The 21,151-nt window shown below is 39.4% G+C and overlaps 1 protein-coding gene across 1 annotated transcript; it reads left to right on the top strand.

The window, feature by feature from the left end:
- Positions 1–1,190: 1,190 nt before the first annotated feature.
- Positions 1,191–20,440, top strand: BLOC1S5 (biogenesis of lysosomal organelles complex 1 subunit 5). Its single transcript, XM_080380733.1, has 5 exons — positions 1,191–1,404; positions 2,617–2,699; positions 4,994–5,123; positions 9,273–9,331; positions 18,354–20,440. The coding sequence occupies exons 1-5, from the start codon at positions 1,206–1,208 to the stop codon at positions 18,531–18,533; spliced, it is 651 nt and encodes a 216-aa protein (XP_080236859.1). The 5' UTR covers positions 1,191–1,205; the 3' UTR covers positions 18,534–20,440.
- Positions 20,441–21,151: the final 711 nt, after the last annotated feature.

Here is a 21,151-nt window from a genome sequence, read left to right as displayed (position 1 = left end):
ATGGTATTTTTTCATAACTGTTCTTATCTCTGCTAATGGCCTATTTAATGTAGTATTGGCAGACTATGTAGCAATGAAGGAGTGAAAAACATATTTTTGCTGAATTTAATAATAATGTTAATTGAAGTATTGAACACTTCCCAATGAAAGATTCATTTTATTATTTAAGCAGATTCTAATCATATTTTGACTGATTTTGGAGGAGATTTTCAACCAAACCAATTCACTCGTTTTTAAAGTTGAGTTTAGAAGATTATATATATTGTCCAAAAAATATTATCGTGATTTCAGTGAGCAGTTTCTGGGCTTTGATGATGGGCCACAGAATTTAATAAAAGGATCATTGTTTGTGTCAGTTGTAATAGCTTCACACAGTAAAAAAAGTATTTTTTTTTTTTTGCCCTCAGCCAAGCAGTTGCTCCTAGTTATAAAAGCTGTGTGGTGTAGACAGTGGGCAGGATTAATTACTAACAAAGAAATCTATAGTACGCCTGTTTTCTACTAATAAACTAGTAATTGTTCCAGCCAAACTGGCTCCTTTCAGGTATTCCAGGTCAGGACAGCGGAATTTGTGGTCCTGTTCTTCTTTCGTTGACCATACGGAGACACAGAGCAGCGTGATATGTATAGTAAATGAAAAAGATGTTAAAAAAAAAATAATAAAACCAAACCAAACTGTAGGTGCAATGACCTGAACAGGATCAAAGTTGTTCTAAAAGTTACCCAGTTCACGTTGCATGAGAGAAAGTCCTGTATAAAAATACTGCAATTTATAAAGGGGGCAGTATATTGGAAACATCTGAACACTCCCAAATGGTTTCGAAAGAAATGTATAGGTATTTTATGTAATTTTTCCTTCTTTTGTATAATTGCAAAATACAGTGCTGCTCTTCATTTGTGTAGCCCACGTGCCCAACAGTCGTTAGGCGCTTTCGCAGTGCCCAGAAGCAAACAGCTTTATCCGAATGCGCCACCTGAAACCAGCCGCCACGCCAGCCCTGGGGGGGGGGGGGGGGGGGGGCGGGGCGGGATTTTCGTGGGGGTCGGTCGGTTTGTGTCCGGCGGCGCAAGGTGCGGGGCCCGGAGGAGCCCACGCGTGGGGCCCTGCGCTGGCGCCGGCGCGGAGGGGGGCGGGGCAGGCCGGGCCGCCCGCGTTACCAGAGCAACGGCCGCTGTCGGGGCGCTGAGGCGGCCGGCGCGCGGCGATGACGTCACGCGGAGGCGGTGAGGCGGAAGCTGAGCGGGCGGGGAAGGGCCGGGCCGCCCGGTGGCCGCCGCCGGAGCGGGGCGCCATGAGCGGGGGCGGCCTCGCGTCCCCCGGCCGGAGCGGGGCGGCCCCGCTGCCCAGCGAGAGGAAGCGGGAGGCGCTGGCCGCCGGCTCCCCCATTCAGCCCATCATAAAGGGTGAGGAGCGGGGCCGCCCCGGTACTGGGCCCCGGTGGCAGTGGAGGCCGCCGTGCGCGGCGCGGGGCAACGGGCCTGGAGGAGGCGCGGCCTAGCGGCGGGCGGCGCTGGCAGGTCCCGCGGCCCCTGCCCAAGCCCCCTGCCCAGGCCCCCCGGGGCTCCGCGTTCGAGGCGGCGGAGCCAGGGCCGGGGAGGCTGCAGTGGCGCTGGGCTCCGCAGCGGGGGGCTGGGCTGGCTGCCTGGCTGTGTCCGGGGAGCTCGGGCTGCCCCCAGCCCCCGCCGCTGGCGTTAAGCTTCCTGGGGAGCTCCTTGCTTTTGTCTCGGTTCACCCCGCGCACCCGCGGTTTGCTCTCGGTGATCTGTACGCAGAAGCGTTTGAACTTGGGAGCGTTTCAGCCTGTGCTTTATTTGCTGCAATCGTGTCGTTTCCCCAGGTTTGAAATGATCGTTCTGCGCTTTTTTTTTTTGTTTTTTTTTTTTTTGAAGGGGCTGGGAGTCGGGGTGTGAACAGATGCCCGTGGGTGCGGGGGGGGAGGGGCGCAGGGCTCTGCCTTAGACGGGACACTGCCAGTTCACCACCAGTTCCAAGTGCTTGTTGGAACTACCCTGTGCGTCTGCTGAAGTAGTCTATATTTGCTGTGCTGTCAGAGTGCTTTTAAATTGAATGGTGGTTTGCTGGGCTTTTTTCTGTATGACAGCCAAGCCTATTTTCCATACATATTTATGTTGTAAACACTCTTCTTCAAGACTAACTTTCAAGCCTTTGGCCCTGGAATACAAGAAAATGCTAAGTTTTCCTTTGTAGTGAGCTTTCCTTCTGTCTCTTGCTGCAGAAAACTCCCACACCTTAAGCTGCGATTCTCTGTTGAGCTGCAGCGTTTCGTTCTGCTCTTTAACCATTCTTAACAGTCTGGTGTGGAAGCTGTGCTGAGGCGAAGCAGAACAGGGTGCTGAGAGACAGAGGCAAGCATTCATCTTCACAGAAAGGTGTCTGTGGCGCCTGGGATACTGATTCATTGCATTTCATCTAAGTCGATTGTTTGCAGAATAGGTAGGATAGCCAACAAATATTATTCTGGTGCTCTCATGATTTTGTATGTATTTGGTGAGCAGTAGTCCTTCTTGCATTAAAGTATGGTGTGTGGTGCCTTGCCTTCTGTACCATGGAGTGTGAGAGAAAAACTAAAAATCTGACTTTCATTAATCTTCTAGATGTTGGGGAAATCTATTCAAGACTACTGGATCACAGACCAGTAATTCAGGGAGAAATACGTTACTTTGTTAAAGAATTTGAAGTAAGTATTGGTATCTTACTGGGTGCTGTAATCTTCAGAGTATGAGACTTTAAACAGTTCTATCATCTTTTTAGAGATTACAATCTGTATGTAATTTTCTTCAGAAAGACTTCACATATATATCTTGCCCAAAATAATTTAAAACATCTACAGTATACGTCTGAATCTTTAGTAAGTGAAGCAGTAATTTAGGTCTTCGGAAGTAAAAAGTTTTGAAAGGGGCATAAATATTTTTCCTGCAAAAGACTGGCAGGAATATTGATGTAGAAGAATGGTGTAGTTCTGAAATCTTAGAGAAGTCTAGCTGGTTCAAGGGAAATACTGTTGGCCAGTACGGGTTTACATCTGATTAAGAAACTGCATTGTGCCTCAGCTGGATTCAGCCAGCACAGTTGTAATTTAATTTTGCTTTAATTTTTGTTCCATGAAAGAAAGTAATATTACTGGAAGAGAGGAGCAATAGTTTATGCAAAGTGAGAAAATGATTAAAAATTGAATTAAATGTTATCTGTATGGCTGCAAATAAGGCTAAAGCACTGAAGTGTTTATATTCAACTTTCTTGGAAAGTGTGACAGGGCTTCCACACGGTGGCAGCAAAAATTTAGAAAAGTAGATTCTTGTGTCAACAAAAATCTATTTCTGAGTAGATATTCTTTCTTACAGAACATGGAATTTAAAATCTTAAAATACAGTTATACCTCAAAGTTCCAGTATGCAGAGCTGATGTTTTTTAAAATTACATTTATATGTCCTCCCTCACGCACACACGCACCAGTTGTAGCTAATATTTCAAGCAGGTCTAATTTGTTTATATACTGCTTTAGCAAAAGACATATGTGAACTCAACTCTCATCAGATCTGTATTATATGGACCGGAGAGTCATAAGGAATGATTTCTTTTCTTTGCCTTCCTAAGTTGTAGGATACTGTAAATGTTTTTATATGGCTTTTTACAGGAAGGAAAATTTTAAACTCAATTATAAAATTAGAACTCATATCATTATATTTCTCTCACTGCACCTGAAGTCGTGTTCCATTTCTTAGGCAAATTTCATGTATTCTTAGATCTTTTCCTGAAATTTAATTTCTGGTTTATACTTCTAGGGGGAGAAATAACAAAACAGGATTATTTATATTTTTGCAACTTAGAATTCCTTCCAAAAATTACACTTGTTTCTCACTTTGAGATATCAGGTATTTTTTTAGTTGTAGTGGGACATATGCTTTTTCTTTGGGTGATTAGCATCTAGTGTGTAAAGAATTTATAGTAAAGAATGTGTAAAGAATTAGCATATAGTGTGTAAAGAATATATAAAAAAAAATAGATTTGCATTCAGGAAGTCTGGAGCCTGTTTAATTGAACAGTTTTACTTGTCTGTGCTTTCATTTCTGAAGTTTTAAAATGGGCATGGTGATCCAGTTGCCTACTTCATGTGATGTAGTATGTTTTTTGTTACCTAGAATTGCTTTATGATTTGCAGCTTTCAGTACAGGACTGTTTGTGTGCAACTCTACTCATAACTTGGAAGAGGCGGGTAAAAGTAGGAACAAGGCAGGCAGGAGCCTGGAGCAGATTTCAGAATCCTTTTCATTGTCTAAAGGAAAATGCAGGTGAAATTCACAGTGGAGGTCGTGCTGTGGCTTCAGAAAAATAGATTTTTTGGTGGGGTGTTCTGATGGGTTTTTTTAATGTAAACCATAAAGCAAGAGCTTGTTCTTCTTGTAATTAATCACGATCAGCAGTGAGCCAGAAGAAGGGCTGCCTCTTTAGTCAGCTGTGTTATGTTATTTTTTTTTTAGTCTTGACTTCATTGCTTTACTTAAGTAAAAATAATTTTACTTGAATTGTTTTAACGTCATACCATGATAAATCTGGAAGGTCAGACATTAAGCAAGCAGAATCCGTGCTGTGTTATTTCTCTGTAACAACTGAGTTATAAAAATTAGATGCTATTAAGCTCTGTTTCTCTCTGTTGTTTCTGATGTTCTGTAAATAATATATACAAAGCAACACATTTTTGCACACCGTGTTCTCATTAATAAATGCTAACTTTTCTTACAAGTGTCATTCAAAGTATTCCTTATTTTAGTGTGAAGAATGGGGTATTACTCTTTTTTTTTTTTTTTTTTCCCCACAAAACTAATATCAATTGTGTAATAATTGAGTTATACTTTAATAGACAGTGGTATAGTCTTTGAGATAAAGCTATGCATTTATCAATTTGGAAACTATCTTATTTCATGAAGTCGAATTCTTTGTTAGCCACTCATTTTCTTTCAATTCTTCTGGCAGGAAAAACGTGGCCTCCGAGAACTACGAGTACTCGAAAATCTAAAGAACGCAATCTTTGAAACGAATGAACATGTTCTTCCTAAGTGTGAGCAAGCAATGAATGACAATTTGAATGAAGTATTCAAGAGATGTAAGCACATTGCTTCTTATTTCCCTTATAGCATCATTTTAAGGAATAATGTAAATAGTTTGGATTGAAAATATGATTTGTAGAAAAATTACCACGCTTGGATAAATTTTCGACCATTTAGGTGCTTTGTTCTCATTTCTGTGAAAGTTTGAAAGGGAAAGAACAGGCACGTTTTTTGGTATTTATTGGTCCAGCCACCACAGCTCTTGCTAAGGTTATGTTAAAGCTTTTCAATGATTTAAGCAGAAACTATTTCAGTTTAGTCTTTTGCTACTTGGAAACAGGATACTGCTCCAAGCTGGCTAAAGCCATCGACAAAATTTCAGTTTTCTGATTTGTTGAAAACACGCTGTGGTGTGACCTTCAAGTTTCTTAATTTTTCCTGTGGGAGAGCATAATACTGCCCCCATGATTTAAAACAAAACTTGCTGCTACATAGCTATGAAATGTGCTGCAATTGTTATCTTTAGTCATAAGTAGGGTAGTAGTGGTAGTAGTAATTGTTGTGTGCTAGTCCTGGTGTCATCATGATAACCGTCTATTCTTTTAATTGCTTGGATTATAAAAGAAAGTTTAAAAATTGTTGTACTAATTTTTCAGTATTTTTTTTTCTTACACATTCAGCAGGATAGCTTCTCAAAAAGATATTTTAAGGAGTGTGGCTATATAGCTTTAGCTGCCAGATTTATGCAGTTGAGATATGCCAGTGTGGGTTTTGTTATATTTTATGTATAGTGTGTTGTATAACCATTTAATTTCATATAACTTATACAGCATCTGTCTGACATATTCAGAATAAGAAATGGTAGGTGATGCGATACACTTAACGGTTGCAGAAAAATCTTTGAAACTTAAAATCAATTCATGCAAATAAGGCATGTGTTCTGATACCTTCTAAATAGAGTGAACCTTTGCTATTACTCCCTGAATTTGTAATTGTCACCTGTGCAGTACATCATTAGTGTTGGAATCACAGAATGGTCGAGGCAGGAAGGAGCCTCTGGAGGTCATTTTGCCAACCTCCCTGCTCAAGCAGGGGCAGCTAGAGTCAGTTGTCCAGGCTGTGTCCAGTTGGGTTTTGAATATCTTTACCGATGAGCTTCCACAGCTTTTCTGGGCAACGTGTGTTTGACCACCCTCACAGGAGAAAAGTTTTCCTGTGTTCAGGTGGAATCTTGTGTTTCAGTTGGTGCCCACTGCCCCTTGTCCTGGCAGCGAGCACTGTAAGAGAGGTGTCTGGCACTCTCATCTTCATTCCCATCAAGCAGATATTTATTCACATTAATGAGATCCCCCCAGGCGTTCTTTCCTCCAGACTGAACAGTCCCAGCTCTTTCAGCTTTTCTTCATACGGAAGATGCTCCAGTCCCTTAATCGGCTTTGTGGCCATGCACTGGTCTTGCTTCCAGGAAGTCCATTTCTTTTGTTTACTGGGAAACCTGGAAGTGGACAAACTACTACAGGTGCAGCCTGTGTTGCTGGACCTATTGCTGCCTGGGATTATTTCTCCCCACATGCAAGACTTGTCATTTCCCTTGGTAAGACTTCCCTCACCCCAACTTCCAGTTGCTCAGGGTCCCTCTGAATGGCGGCACAACCATGTAGTCTTTCAACCACTCCTCCTGGTTTTGTATCATCTGCAAACTTGCTGAGGGTGCACTTCACTCCAGCATCTGGGTCACTAATGAAGATGTTAAACAGTATTGGCTGCAGTGCTGACCCTTGAGGTAAACCAGCAGTGACTTGCCTCCAACTTGACTCCATGCTGCTGATTGCAGACTCTAGACTTGGCTTTTCAGCCAGTTCTCAATCCACCTCACTGTCCACTTATCTAACCTGTGCTTTGTTTAGTTTGTCTATGAGGATGTTAGGGGAGACAGCTTCAAAAGCCTCGCTGAAGCCGCTTTTCCCCTATCCACCCAGCTAGTTGCTGCATTATAGAAGGCTGTTAGGTTGGTTGAGTATGATTTCCCATTCCTAAATCCATGCTGACTACTCCCAGTTACCTTCTTGTTCTTCATGTGTCTAGAAATGCTTCCAGGACTTTTTTCCATCACCTTTCCTGAGATTGAGGTGAGGCTGACTGGTCAGTAGTTCTCTGGCCCTTCCTTCTTACCCTTGAAGATAGGAGTCCAGTCTTCAGGAACCTCTTGCAGTCACAGTGACCTTTCAAAGAGAGAGAGTGGCCTCAGTGATGTCAGGCAGCTCCCTCAGCACCCATGGACACAACCTGTCAGGCCCTGTGGAATATGTTAAGACATATTTCCAGTTTGTTTTAAGTGCTCCCTAACCTGGTCTTCCACCACCCTTTCTTCGCTCCAGGATTCCCCTCTGGTCTCAGGGGCCTGGGATTCCTGAAGGCTGGTCTTCATGCTAAAGACTAAGGCAAGGAAAGCATTGAGTACCTTGGCCTTTTCCGTGTTCATTGTCACCAGCTCCGCCACCCCCTTCAGCAGAGGGCCTGCATTTTCCCTAGATTTCCTTTTGCACTTTACGTACTTGTAGAATCCTTTCTTGTTGCCCTTTGCATCCTTCACCAGCTTCAATTCCAGATCTGCTTTGACTTTCCTAACCCTATCTGCATGATCGGACAGCAGCTCTGTATTCCTCCTGGGTCACCTGCCCCTGCTCCCACCTCCTGTGCACTTGCTTTTTAAGTCTGAATTCAGTTAAGAGCTCCTTGGTCATCCACCCAGGCCTCCTGCTGCCTTTGCTTGATCTGCTGCTTGTTGGGCTGGACCTTTCTTGAGCATGGAGGAGGTGATCCTTGAAAAAGGTGCTATGCCCCTTCTGTTACCATCATCCAGACCCTTGATTTGCCTACCCTGTCCCCAACTTCTTTACATCTCGTTTTTTGAGGAATCACTCCCTCACCTGTCATTTCTATTTTAAAGCTGTCCTTATCAGGTTCGCCAGCCTGTTGGCAAAGGTGCTTTTGCTTTGCCTAGTCGGGTGCATCCCATCTCTTCCAGGCAGCTTTTGCTGCTCAGAATGGGTCTCGTGGATGTAGAAACTGAAACCTTGCTGCCAACACTGACTGTGCAACCAGCTTTTAACCCCAAAGATCCATCAGGTGCCCCTCACCAGGAAGGTTGAGGAGAACACTACACACACTGCCATGCATCTGACCACTGTCCCCAGGTCCCTGTAGTCATTCCTGATATTTCTCAGGTCACCCCTGCAATGCCACTGACATCTATGTGGAAGAGTAGCAGGGTGAATCATCCCAGTCTTAGTCGCCTCTCTACAACATCCTGAATGAGCTCCTGGACAGTGGTGAGCCTCCCTAGAGGACAAAACATATCGAAAGGTGGGGAGCCTCTGTCCCCTGCCATGGGAAGTCTGCTACAACTGTCACTTGCTACTGTCTTCTAATGGTCCTGCGTGGCTCAGGCTCAGCCCCCAGATGCTCCAGGTCATGGTGCTCGCAGCTCCTCATCACCTGTGAGGGCAGTGAATCTGTTCTTTAACTGGGAGCAGGAGCTTGCCTCCTGGTGTGAGAAATCCCCAGCATTAAGATGATAAGTAAGAAATTTCTCGATACTAGGATATGTTAGTGGGAGAAATGATTGCTTTAGGGAAATTAGTGTATTTAATTCTGCATGAAGTATTGAAAACTGCACAGGAATACAGTTCCTGTTTCCATTGAGAAGTTTTCCTGGGCTTAGGCTTACAAGATGAGGCTGGCTCTAGCATGAAGATGTGTTCCATGTAGATTGTTTATACTAAATCACTTTTTACATTTAATGGGGGAAAATAAGAACTAAAAAAAAATCCCCAGCTACTAAAACATAGAACTTGGTCACCTGTTACTACTTAATGACTTGAGCATTTTTTTGATGTCTTCTAAGGTGCTGAGTAGTGCACTCTTAGCTCGTCAGCCACGCTGAGTGTGGGCACAAGAGGGCCTAACTGCTTTTCTCTTTTTGGCTTCTGGAGCGTGCAAGGGTTAAACTTGGTGATAAGTCTACACACAAGTATTCATGTAAGGCATTTTCTGCAAATACTGACAAATCTTTTTCATGCAGAGTCAAGTGGCCCAATGGAATACAATCTTTGACTTGCAACAGCCTCGTGTCTTAAGTCCCTTTCAGGAGAGTTTCTTTGCTTTAGAACCACAGACTGATCTACTGCAATTTGTTATTTCAGTGCAAGCTGCCAACGATATGATGCGTAGACTCCAAGAGAGGGAGCATGAAGAGAGGAAGGTAAAGGATGGATGGATTTTTAAAATGTGATCTAAGTAGGAGTCTTGTGCTTCTACAGCAAGTCTATCTGCCTTCAGTATAGCAAAACTTAAAAGCATATTTTTCTATGCTTTATATATTTGCACTAATACTAAAACTTATTTTAGGGTCATTTCTGCACTTACAAAACACATACTGCGGTGGCCTATATGTTCGTGACTGCAAGTTAATGTATCACTGGCTCTTCCTACAATCTCCTGATACATGGAAACTTTTTTATTTCCTTTGCTTTATTTTCCCTGCTAGCTCAGACTGTAATATTTGTCACATACAGGGAAAGCTTAAATATGAAAAAAAATTATTTTCTGTGGAACAAAAAACACCTATTAACCTACCAGAATGGAAATGTAAATCTTTCCTAGTTAGCTGAGAACATTGACCATATTATATATATTGCTTGTTGAAAAGGAAGTGTGTTTTTCACTTGTGGATGGGTTATTTAATGAAGGGCTATATTATAGGAACATGCGAATCATTGGAATCTTTTCAGTTGGCTACACTTTGCTCATTTGAAATGCATATGCTCTGAATCTAAGATTTGGAAAATTATACAAGAAATTTTCCCACTACTCCTTCATGATTGTGTTCCTGTGTTATCTTTTTACTTGCAAAATGTTATTTATAATCACTTAGTTCAGAAAAACTGAAGACTTTGCTGTGACCATCATACAAAACAGGCTGTGCATTGATTTATGTAAGCTGATAGTCGTGTTTTTCTTTCCTTTTTGTAATCAGTGAAGATGGGCAGTCCAGTTGGAGTTGAATACTGGTACTGTGCGAACAGCACGCTGTGAAACCCTGACAGAGTTTGCTTGTGTCTAACGCTGGTGTAGATATTGGTAGAGAGGTTAAGCAGGAAATTCTTACACTGCTGCTACTGTTTGTTTGAAGTAGAACTTTTATAAAAAATGTATAACTTATAAAATGAACACTCAATAAGAATGGTAACTGTTCTTTTAAAAAAATTTAGCTGTATGTTTCCACTTTTTTTTTTTTTTTTAATGTGTAGTGGAGAAATACTAATATCTATTCAGGATTTGTAGCATTTCTGTAAGCTTGTATAGTAAGACGTTTCAGCTTGAAACTTTCCAAATGTGATAGGGAACTTTTTAAAAATTATAGATAAAAGTTGTTATTGTAGTGCAGCCACTTGAGGAGAAATGCTTTTTCCTTTTCTTTCTGAAATCAGGTGTTCAGAAAAAATAATGGAGTTTTGGAAGAACCTAGTGTCAAGTGATTAGTGTTAGCAGCCCTCAGTGACATTAATTCAATTTCTGCTGAACAGAATGAATTTTATAAAATGGCTTTACTAATTATCTTTTGTGTAGTTCCTTTCAGCTACTGCTATCAGCCAAGTAACAAAAGCGAAATTATGTTGTCCCTATCACATTCTCACTTAGGGTGTAAAGTAATTTGTGATTACAGGAGTGTCATTGAAAGAGGCACTCGTGGAGTCTCCTGTCTTGTTAAGTAGTCATCCCATCCAGATCTCAGTGCGATTTAGTTGGTAGTTCAAGCTGAGGATTACTTTAAGCTTGTGGGAGAAACTAGAGAAGACTTCAAGAAATTTTGTAAACTTGTTTGTGTGTGCTATATTCTTACTTGTTTTAAATATTTTTATGTAGAAGGGTACAGGTTTCTACTGGAAGCTACCTAACGCTTTTCGTTATGCTCTTACCTCTTAATTGCTTGCAGCATGATCTACTATGGTAACATTTCTCAAAGCCTGTGTCTGTCTCAGATGGTGGCGGGTTTGGTTTGGGCTTTTTTGATGTGGTTTTGGGTTTTATTTGTGTTTTCTAATTTCAGCAAAAATAGCCCAGGTAATAGCAAAAAAAAAGTTTACTGAAAACTGATGTTTTTACAAATGTTAGTTTTTTGCATAACCAATGACAGTAAAGTATAGAAATAAACAGAACTGACTCATGTGAGTCAGTACTGTATACAAGATGGCTTTACTATTTTTCAAGTTCAAGCAGTGTGCACTATTGAGTGAAAAAAGGGTTTCGTAATCAGATTTTTTTTCCAAATAACTAATGTCTGAACATAGGTGTTGATATAAAAGGCATATGAAAGGTACAACTGCCAAAATGTATAAATTTACTAACACGTCAAAGGGAATTCCCGGAACAGGAATGAATACGGCAGCAACTATATTTGTAATTTAGAGAAGCTTTGGTTTATATCTAAGGCAAATTACAAGACTAGCTCAAAACTATTCTCAAGTTTTTATGTGAACCTGAAAGCTGAAAATCTTCCAAATTTAGTGATGTCTAAATATCTTAGTTAAAAAATTACTCATAAAAGTAGTAGGCATTGTTACAAACATAGAACAGATCCTAAGCTTAGTCTGAGTTTCCCAACCCTTGCATTTGTGAAGTTATACTGAAAGGCAGAAATTTAGGCTAAGTATTTAGGTTACATGTGAAAAGTGAAGTTTTAACAGCTTGCCATGGCTTATGTTCTTTTCGGCGACTCAAGGAACTTCTACCAGTACAGCTGAAATATTGAATGGAGAAGAGGAATTGCTGAAAGAATGGATAACTAGCAATAAAAGACAGGAAAAAGCTGCATCCGTGTGGTCTGGAGCTGGAAGATTTATAGGAGGCTAGAGCTGGAATTCTAAGAGTGTTTGAGGGTGAGAAGATGATTCTGTGATGAAGGAAACAAACAAAATACTCTACCCAAATTTTTCCATATTAACAGCCACGGAGAAATACCATTTGTACAACTTCGTAGACCTTTTCAGGTGGGGTAAAAAAGTGTTTTCTGTGCAGTAGATGATAGTAAGTGCCAGTCAGTAATACAGATTGTAAACTGCTAAAGTATAATGTGCTGTTGCTGACAGTTAAACGATTTTTTGGTTCAAATAGAAATCTACAGCATGGTAGGAAATGTTTTATGCATTAGACAATGCAGCATTAGAGTTTGTGGCAAATTATTGAGACTTTTTTTTTTCGGTTCCTGGTTAAATATTGTATGTATACCGTACAATATCATGAATTACCTAAGGCTTCTTCTTGCCTCAGGTACACCTGTCTGCATGCTTTAGTTCATACGGCAATTTTCCCACATTACAAAGGTCAGGAGGTTTTACCGAAGAACAAAATGTGTTGTTCTGAAGTCTGAATACAGTATCATAGTATTGGCTTCTGTCTTGTTATCATGCCCTGGTTTATCTATACAATTAAATACCAAAACAACTTTGTAGACACTTCTTGACTGGTTGAGGAGAACAGTGAAAACTTACATGTTTTCTGAAGTGGCTGTGTTGGGTTTATTAGGTGCTGTTTTCTAATTTATAATTGTCTGACTAAAGGGACTTGTGGTTTGTTTTTTTTCTTGGGAGCTTAGAGTACAGTTATCTTCCAGATTTGTTTGTTTTAGCAGTCATTTAAAATGACAAAAGGTAAGAATTAAAATCAGACTATACTCTGGACACTTCTATTAAAGTATAGTGATTTTCATGTTTGCATGTGCTTTTCTTTTTGAGATTTTTGGTTTACAAATTAGTTTCTCCAGTTGGCAGCCCTGGAAACAAAAGAATGAAACCTAAAAGCAAAAGTGTCTGTTTCTGGGGTTTTAATCATTACCAGCAATCCAAAATTTGTAACTAGAAGTTTTCGGTAATTTGGGAGTTCTGCAAGTATTTCATTTGAAGTGTCTTGCTGACTGTGCACGGGCCAGAATTTATTTCAATTTATCTTCTACGTAGTTGGGTTGGTCTTGCAATGTTAGAAGTTTAAAAATAATTAACACTGAATTACTGCTCTTCCAAACTTTTTTGAAAAACGATTACTTTCTCATGCAACTGTACCTGCATTTTCAAACATGCAGGCATCTTTTCCTTCTTAATGACAGGAAAAAGTACAAATTTTAACAGAAGTTACTTATCACTGCTGCAAGTGCCTTCTGGACTTCGCTGGGTGTGTATCAGTTCTGTAGTCCTTTGAGACAGCTGACTAAAAAAGCATGTGAGAATAATAAACTGTTCTGAATATTCAAGATCGTAATTGACATTAGTTATCTAGAACTTTATTATTCGATGTATAAAGGAACTGGAAATAGGTCTCCACCGTCAGGGTAAATGCCATAAGCGAAAGTTTTTCGGTTCTTTCTCTTCACTCTACGCAGGAAATACATCAGGTTAGGGAAACTGTCGAGATTGATCCTGGAATATTCTGTAGCTCTTTAATACCAAGACTGTCTTGTGAGTTGTGATACGTGAATTAGATTTTATTTTTTTTTAAGTAAAAAGGTATTTTATTGTACATACATCTCTTAACATCTCAAAACATCGACCACTGTGCATATAGCCAGCTTTTTTACCTTGTATGTACAAATTACAGTTTTAGAGGACTGATAATTCATTAGAACATATTTATTAAGAGTAAATTTTGTTGGTGGGATTTTTTTGTTTGGGTTTTTTTAGTGATTTTGTTTTAAACCTAAATCACTGAGACACAGTAACATGTTTGAGGTTGCTCAGAATGCTATTAAACATTTCCTGAATACAAAATTTCCAAGAACATGTAAAAGCTGGCGTGTGAACTACTAACAGTTATTGTAGTCATGACAACTTGTTCTTAACCTACTGGAGTTCTGTGTGTATCAGCATCACTGAGGTGATACAGATCTCTAGTGGTTGATCGTTGTTCTTACCATTGTCATAACTTGTGTCAGCAAGCTACGGGAGATGCCTAGAGCCTTAACTCTTTGCGTCAATTTTCAGTTCACATTTAGGAAGAGAAGGTATGTATTTCAAAGATTGCTCCTGTCAAATTATGTTCATATGCTCTTTTCCACTCGGCGTGAGATTAAATGTGTAATGAATTAATGTTTCCTTAGTAGGGATCCTGGCACTTGAGACAACAGAACCAATTTGTATTAATATTTAAATTGATTGAGGTTATTTCTTCAGTTTTAAAGTAATCAGACTTTGAGGAGTGAGAAATGTAACATGACATTGGAAAGCTTCCTAAATAACAAATTGATGGAAAAGAACCTGAAGTTCTATCACCTTAAAGCGAAGGTGATCTTTTCCTCACCTTTATGAAATTGCCCTGGAAATTAATTTGCCAGACGCACTGTCAAATTCTATGCATATTGTTTTCTGTAAAACAAACTTTTTGCAAATCTCTAAATTTGAAGATTATTAATTGATAGTATAAAATACACTCAGTATTGTCTCTACAGATCCCTAATATATGTAATTATGCTGACTGTTGGAAACTGTTTGCTTTTTGAGAGTGACTTTTGAGTTAAGAAGTACAAATCCATGCCAAGATGTCTATACATTTTGAAAAACTTGGTATTTTAAAGATTCTTTATGACTGCCAATAGCATACTTAACAAGAGAGGTTGTTTATCTACCTATATGGACTTCTGTGCTTTCTAGCTGTGTTACAGCTGCAGCTACAATTAGGGCACAATATTTTTTGCATAGTGTCTTGATTTAATTAGTTTTTCCTCCTAAGTGTTACGGTCATTTGAATAAAGCAGTGAAGTTAGTAGCCCTGGATATGAAGAGGATGTGGCAGGAGTTGGGAAGTACAATACAGGGCAAACCTGAAGGGGTCTTGCAAAAGTCGCCTTCCTGTGCTGAGAAACTGAATCTTCTTGTGGCTGGAGCGCTAGATGTTGATGTCTTGTGTGGGAGCCTGGGTTCTCAAGAGACTGTTAGCCGTGTTCTGCTGGGTGAGGCTGTACCACGGTAGTAGCTGTTAAGAGACAGCAGAGAAGACTCGGATAAGGGAAGCCTTTTAGTACGTTAGCTCCAGGGATGGTGTCTTTTGCAGGAGGTGCTGCAGCTGGATGTGGGCATAGGAGGAACCTGTCTTTGGTCAGGATTTCTCTCTCACACTGTTCTGTGATGCCTAACGAGACTGAAGTGCTCATTGAAGCTTATCCCACAGCTGCAGCATTCATAGGTCTCTCCTGCGTGGATTCTTTAACTTCTAATGAGAAGCAAGTTTACACTGCAACATAGGCTTTGGTTGAAAGATCTGTATCCTAAGGCACACGTCCATTATGAATCACACTCTGTTGGTTTTGCTCTTCACACAGCTATTCCTCTGGTAGGAATAGAAATACTGGTTTCACGATTGACTCACACACACAAACAGATCCACTCAGCGGCTTTAAGTGTTTGTTTAAGTGTTTAAGTGGTTTGGAGGTGCTGCTGAGAATAGTTGGGTTTGAGTTTGTTTTCTAGGAAGGCGGGCTGCAGTGCCCAAGGTGTGCACTGGGCTGCTACAGTGGGGTTTTCCAAATTGTTACCAGGGTGGGAGAGTGAAAACAGTGGTTATGTCCCCCGTGTCTTTTCCTTGGTATTTCTTGTCATTCTTACTTGCTTGTTCTAGAATATCTTATTATTTATTTTCTATTTTCTAAAGTGTTTGTTTAGTCTTATCTGCTACTTTTTACTTTGTTAAAGGTGTAAATTGCAATTACACAGAGTTACATTTTTTCCCAACATCAATCTTACTCTATAAAATCAGTTACTATTTCAGTGGAATGCTGCTCGCTTTTATATATTTAAAGAATAAGCACTTAAAGCGATTACTTCTCAGTACTCAACTGTTTAAATTTTTATTTAGGCATAGATTAGGCAACGTACATAGCCTGGCTGCTAATATCCCTTTATTTCACAATGTCACTTCTGTGCCAGAACAAGCTAAAGACTGACTGAGCAGGGGAAGGCAAGAAGTATTTTGGGAAAAAGGAGTTAGACCACAAACTTTTGGTAGACTAAACTTCACTATCTCATGTTCTAGAAATGTCTTTGTTTTACTAGGTAAATCATTTTATGTCCTTTGATAGAAATGGTGCAGTGGAAGATGAAAGTAGAAAGTAGCAACATGACTTTTATGTTACTTGCAAACTATTCATGTTGTGAGGAGCATGGGTTAGTCTCACTGAGGTGCGGTTTGGGTAGGTGCTGTGTAATCCTGTCAACGAGTGTGTGGTGCACCACCAGTTACAAAACCTGTGGAATGAACTAGTGTGCTAGTCAAACCACCAGTATACACTGGTGTATTTTGTTAGTGGCTAGTGCTGCATCTGTTGCAAACAAAATGGATCTTGGCATAATGTTGTTACGATGTGTATAAATGCTGCATGGCAAAAATAATGTATTTAACCCATGATGCCTGGTCTTGAAGAACAATGCATAGAGTGTGTGAAATACATAAATGGGTTTCCGTTGCCTTTAGTTGACAAAAACGCCAGATGTCTCTTAAAGCTGTACGGTAGTATTTATTCCTGCACAGAAGTGCTGCAACATAGAAAATAGTTATTGCTGATACATTAAAAAGGAAGTGGAAGAAAAAGGATGAATCCTCTCTTTTGCTGGAAGATGGAACAAATGTAAGAACAACTGCCTAGATTTATTGTAACTTCAGCATCTATAATATAAGGAGGCCAGACTGTTAATACTGTATGCAAGCAATCCATATAAGTATATCTCATGTTGACATGCATATTGAATGTGTGTATGATCCCTGTTTCTAGGTAGTTAGAATTTATTTATTTTTTATTTGGGGTTTTGGTTTTGTGGTTTTTTTCCTGAAGATAAGAGGGTGAAAAGAGTCAGACTTACTGGAAGCCAAGCAATATGAAAGTATGAGGGGGAAAAATAACTTATTTGTAAAGGAAGACATCAATCACAGTGAGAGGTAGCTGGCCAAAGCAGAAACACTAACTGCCAGTTTCAAAACATTGAATATCTATGTTAATATATTCTATTTCGCTCTTTCCTTTTTGTATTAGAGGCTTTTCGTCAAGACTGGTACCTAATTACTACGCTGAACCTAAGCATTGTGGTAAAATAGAAAGGTGGTTTGTTTCTCACTTGAAAAATGTATTCAGGAATGTAGGAAATACTTGTGTTTCAACAAATGAGACATTCAAAGGGAAAGTAGCAAATGTCAAAAGAAGAGAAGCAATATGTTGACGGATTGGCTGACGTATAATTTATAGTTTTGTTAGCCATTGTAATTTGCTGTGAAACATAGAAGCATTCTGTTTACAGGTATTTGACATAAAATCTCAAATGTTGTCTTGAGTGTTGATCCTTTAATCTCTGGTAATGCAGATGTACCTAAATAATAGACATACATAACTCTAAAATTTTGTCTAGCACTCACAGATATGAAATATAGTGGGGCTACTGATTTCCTTATAACTCAGATACGGTAATGCTTCAAGTGCATTTTTAATCTGTAGCCTTTATATAACATAGGCCTGGCCATACTTGCTGTACTAGATGCAGATTGTCAGGTCTTTTAAGACCACTTAATCAAAAATTAGCTTTATTGTATTTAAATTATTTCTCTTTGGGATACTTTAAGAACAGTGGACTCCCTGAGTCTTGTCTGTGTCAGTAGGCAGCTTCTTTCTGTGTGAACACAAGAAAAGGGGAAAAGTTTAAAAAAAAAAAAGAAAAAAGAAAAGCAGTGTCCATGTGCTGGTTGGGGTGAGTTTCTTTCACCATAACTAAGGGGCTAAAAACGTTGAATACTATGTTCCCAAAAGCAGAAGCTCATTTTAAAAGAAAATTTAAAGATAATACTGATCTATATCTGCTGCTTACAGTGCTTCTGACATGGTCAGTAATCAGAGGAGCAAATAATGCAACAAGTGTGATCTTCAGAAGCTAACAGAAGCAAACTAGGGGAACTAGTAGCTTTAATGTGTCTTTCGGTTTATTTATTTAATTATTTTTCACCAGACTGTAGCATAGAAAAGCTGTTGTTGCTAATACTGTCACATTAATAGTACCACAGACTTTTTGTTATTTGTTTTGGATTGACTATAATTTATTAAAATAAACTTTTTCTTTTTAGTTTCACCTTTTTGCTAGTTTCACTGTACTGAAGTAAAAGTGCAGTTTCTCTGACACTTCAGCATTATGTAGCTCTCCTTAAACCCTTCATTTTAATATGGAAATGGTTGTTAAAACTTCGTATTTTCCTCCTGTCAGCTTCAGGCGGACAAGCTGATGGCTCGTGAAGAGAAGCACATAGCCCACTGGGAGGAATTCATGAAAGAACAACAAAACAAACGAGCAGAGGTGGACGAAGAGCACAGAAAAGCTATGGAGCGCCTCAAAGAGCAGTATTCTGAGATGGAGAAGGAACTGGCCAAATATGTTTCTTTTTAAGGCCTTTCTTTTTTAATAATGCTGGGTTTGTGCCAATACTCTGTTGCTTCTGACTTAAATTGAGATTCTTTCGGAAAGCTGAAACACGTAAGAAAAAAGGAGGATTTCCTCTACAGGTTTGGGATGGGAAGGAAAGGTTTGCATACTTTCAGCTTAAGTGCCTATCTATGCCTGTTTTGTTCAGGGCAGGTGGAATGCCAGTATTTCTTCGTTTGTTGGAAAGTGGGACTGGAAATTACATTGCGTGACTACATCAGCTCAGGGAGTTGCAAACTGGAATTCTTTCCCATCTGCAGAGAGTATTGTATCATTTGGGAAAACAGAGACTAATGTAACATTAACTATCCCAGTGTGCAGCCACAGCCCTTTCCCAAAAAGTAGGTGTAATAGGTTCCAGCCCTAGTTCGCTGAGAATTCACTGGGAAAACTGCAAATCCTGTTCATAGATTTCAGGAAAACCAACTTGTTTTACAGAATGTTTTACTTTGAAGCTTTAGCAATGAAAGATCTCAACAGAGTTTTAAATCCAGTTGTAATTTTGGGTTCGATGTTCAGTATTATGGAGTAGAGTTGAGATTTAAATGGGTTTTGGTAACGTAAAAATGAATCAGTGAGCTTGGACAACAATTTCTTTTCCCTCCCTGTAAATGTCTCAGGCCTCTGTTTTTAAGCTTTACTGTTCTAAGCAAAGCCAAAACACACTCGAAAGTAATCATGAGAAGCATGTTGATCTTTGTATTAGCTTTGTAGCTAGTACAGTATTTACCTTAAATATTTGACATGCTGTTGGTTTACTTAGGATAAGCTTGTCAGAACTTTATAAAGCCATTGAGGAAAGATCAACATAACAAATGAGCAGATTAGTGGTAAAACGCCTCTAGTACTGATCTGCTTTCTTACTAACTGTTACTCTTTTGGGGTATGTGAAACTCCTGTTTTGCTTTCTTTTCTTTCTAAACTTGCAGTTAATAGCAGTGTAACTGAAGAAGTTAACTTCATCAGTTCATTAACCGAGCAAAATGCAGCATAGTACCTTAATGAAATTTGCTGCAAGCTAACCATTAGTACAGGAAATATCGTTCCATAATTTAGCTGGTGTCCAATCTGGAATGGAAACAGGTAAAATTAAACAGAATTTACCCTTACCTGTATTGCAACAGTAATACGCCAACAATGGCTGCTTGTGTAAGTTTATGGCTTGGTATCAAGGCTCCGTTCCTGGCAGCATGTTGATAGTGTGATTAAAGTTAGTAGAGGAGATGGAATAAGTATTTTGAGATTTCTTTCAATAACACTGAATTCCTGCCAAGCTGCTCTGCCCGCTACTGTAGGCCCAACAGCTTCATCAATCATCATCGTGTATCTGGACTGAAAAGGGACTTGCTGACACTGGGGCATGCTGGAATGTTGTTAATTCTCTGTTGTGGATGGAAAAAGTGTAGATGTCTCAAAAGTATCCCACACATGAAAAATAGGAAAGCCTCTTTTAGAACAACACCTATTTGAATAGGAGGTGAACTCTAGTTTTTCAGCTTACGTACCCATGATGTATGTTGTAACTAAGCTCAGGCTTTCATTTAAAAAGAAAAAATTAGTTCTTGTCTGCCTTTAGAATTGGGTGTGGAATAGTTTTGTTTTGAGCACAGACTGAAAATGGCATCCCTCATGCCAGATTATTTGATGTGTATCTGCTCAAAGTCCAATATCTTTATACGAAACACATTTAACTGTATACTGAATTCATGTTTATTTTTGCACTGATAATTTTTATTAATATTTAGATATCTAATTAACTGTGCACTGGAGCTGTAGATTTTAGTATTTCGTCACTTTGAGGGCTCTTAAGCAATGATACAAGTGTTGCAAGTTGGATATTCACTGGAAAATAAAGCAGTATTTCAAAAATCTTCTGGGATGTGTGCCTCCTGATTCGTTGGAAAGCTAAATGCTAACACTGAAAATGCATTTGTCCCTGTTTTAGAATATGGGTGTTTTTATGCTGAAGATCATTTGAAAACACTTTTCTTCATAGTCTGTATCAGCCTGTTGACCCACTCTTGTTCATTTGGGACTATCTGAAAACTATCTGTTGCTGAAATATTTTATTTAGTAATTTTCACTTTTTTTTATATGTATGTAAGGTTTTGAGGTACTTGAAATGCTTAATAGCATTTGAAGCAACTTGCCAACATTTACAGGAATACCTATTTTTTCTGTCCAAATGTTTAAAAAAACCCAACCAAACAATAAACAAACAATAAAAAACCCACAAATTGATGCATCTGAATTTAATCTCCAAACAGAAAACATCTGACAGGTAAGATTCCTATCTTCAGCAGTTTTTTAGCAAGGCGAGACTGTGGTCTGTCTGGACACAGCAGTTCTCCACAGTGTGACTTTGTTACTCAATAGTCACTCCTAGTTGGGAGGAATAGAAAAACAAATAGTTTAAAAGTTGGGTTTCTGTCATTGGTGCATGAAGGAAGCGTTTTACCTTACACTTGCAATATTTACGTGACTGACTTTCATAGTTTTAAAAATTTTGAGAATGTATTTAATCCCTGTTAAACTCGTTAGAGCTCTGCGCTGGATTCCAGTAGGAGCTGGAAAAGGTCCTC

Source organism: Falco punctatus, assembly GCF_963210335.1.
Source record: "Falco punctatus genome assembly, chromosome: 3".
Lineage (NCBI taxonomy): Eukaryota > Metazoa > Chordata > Aves > Falconiformes > Falconidae > Falco > Falco punctatus.
Note: the sequence above shows the minus strand (reverse complement) of the source record. Positions and strands in the feature narration are given on the sequence as shown.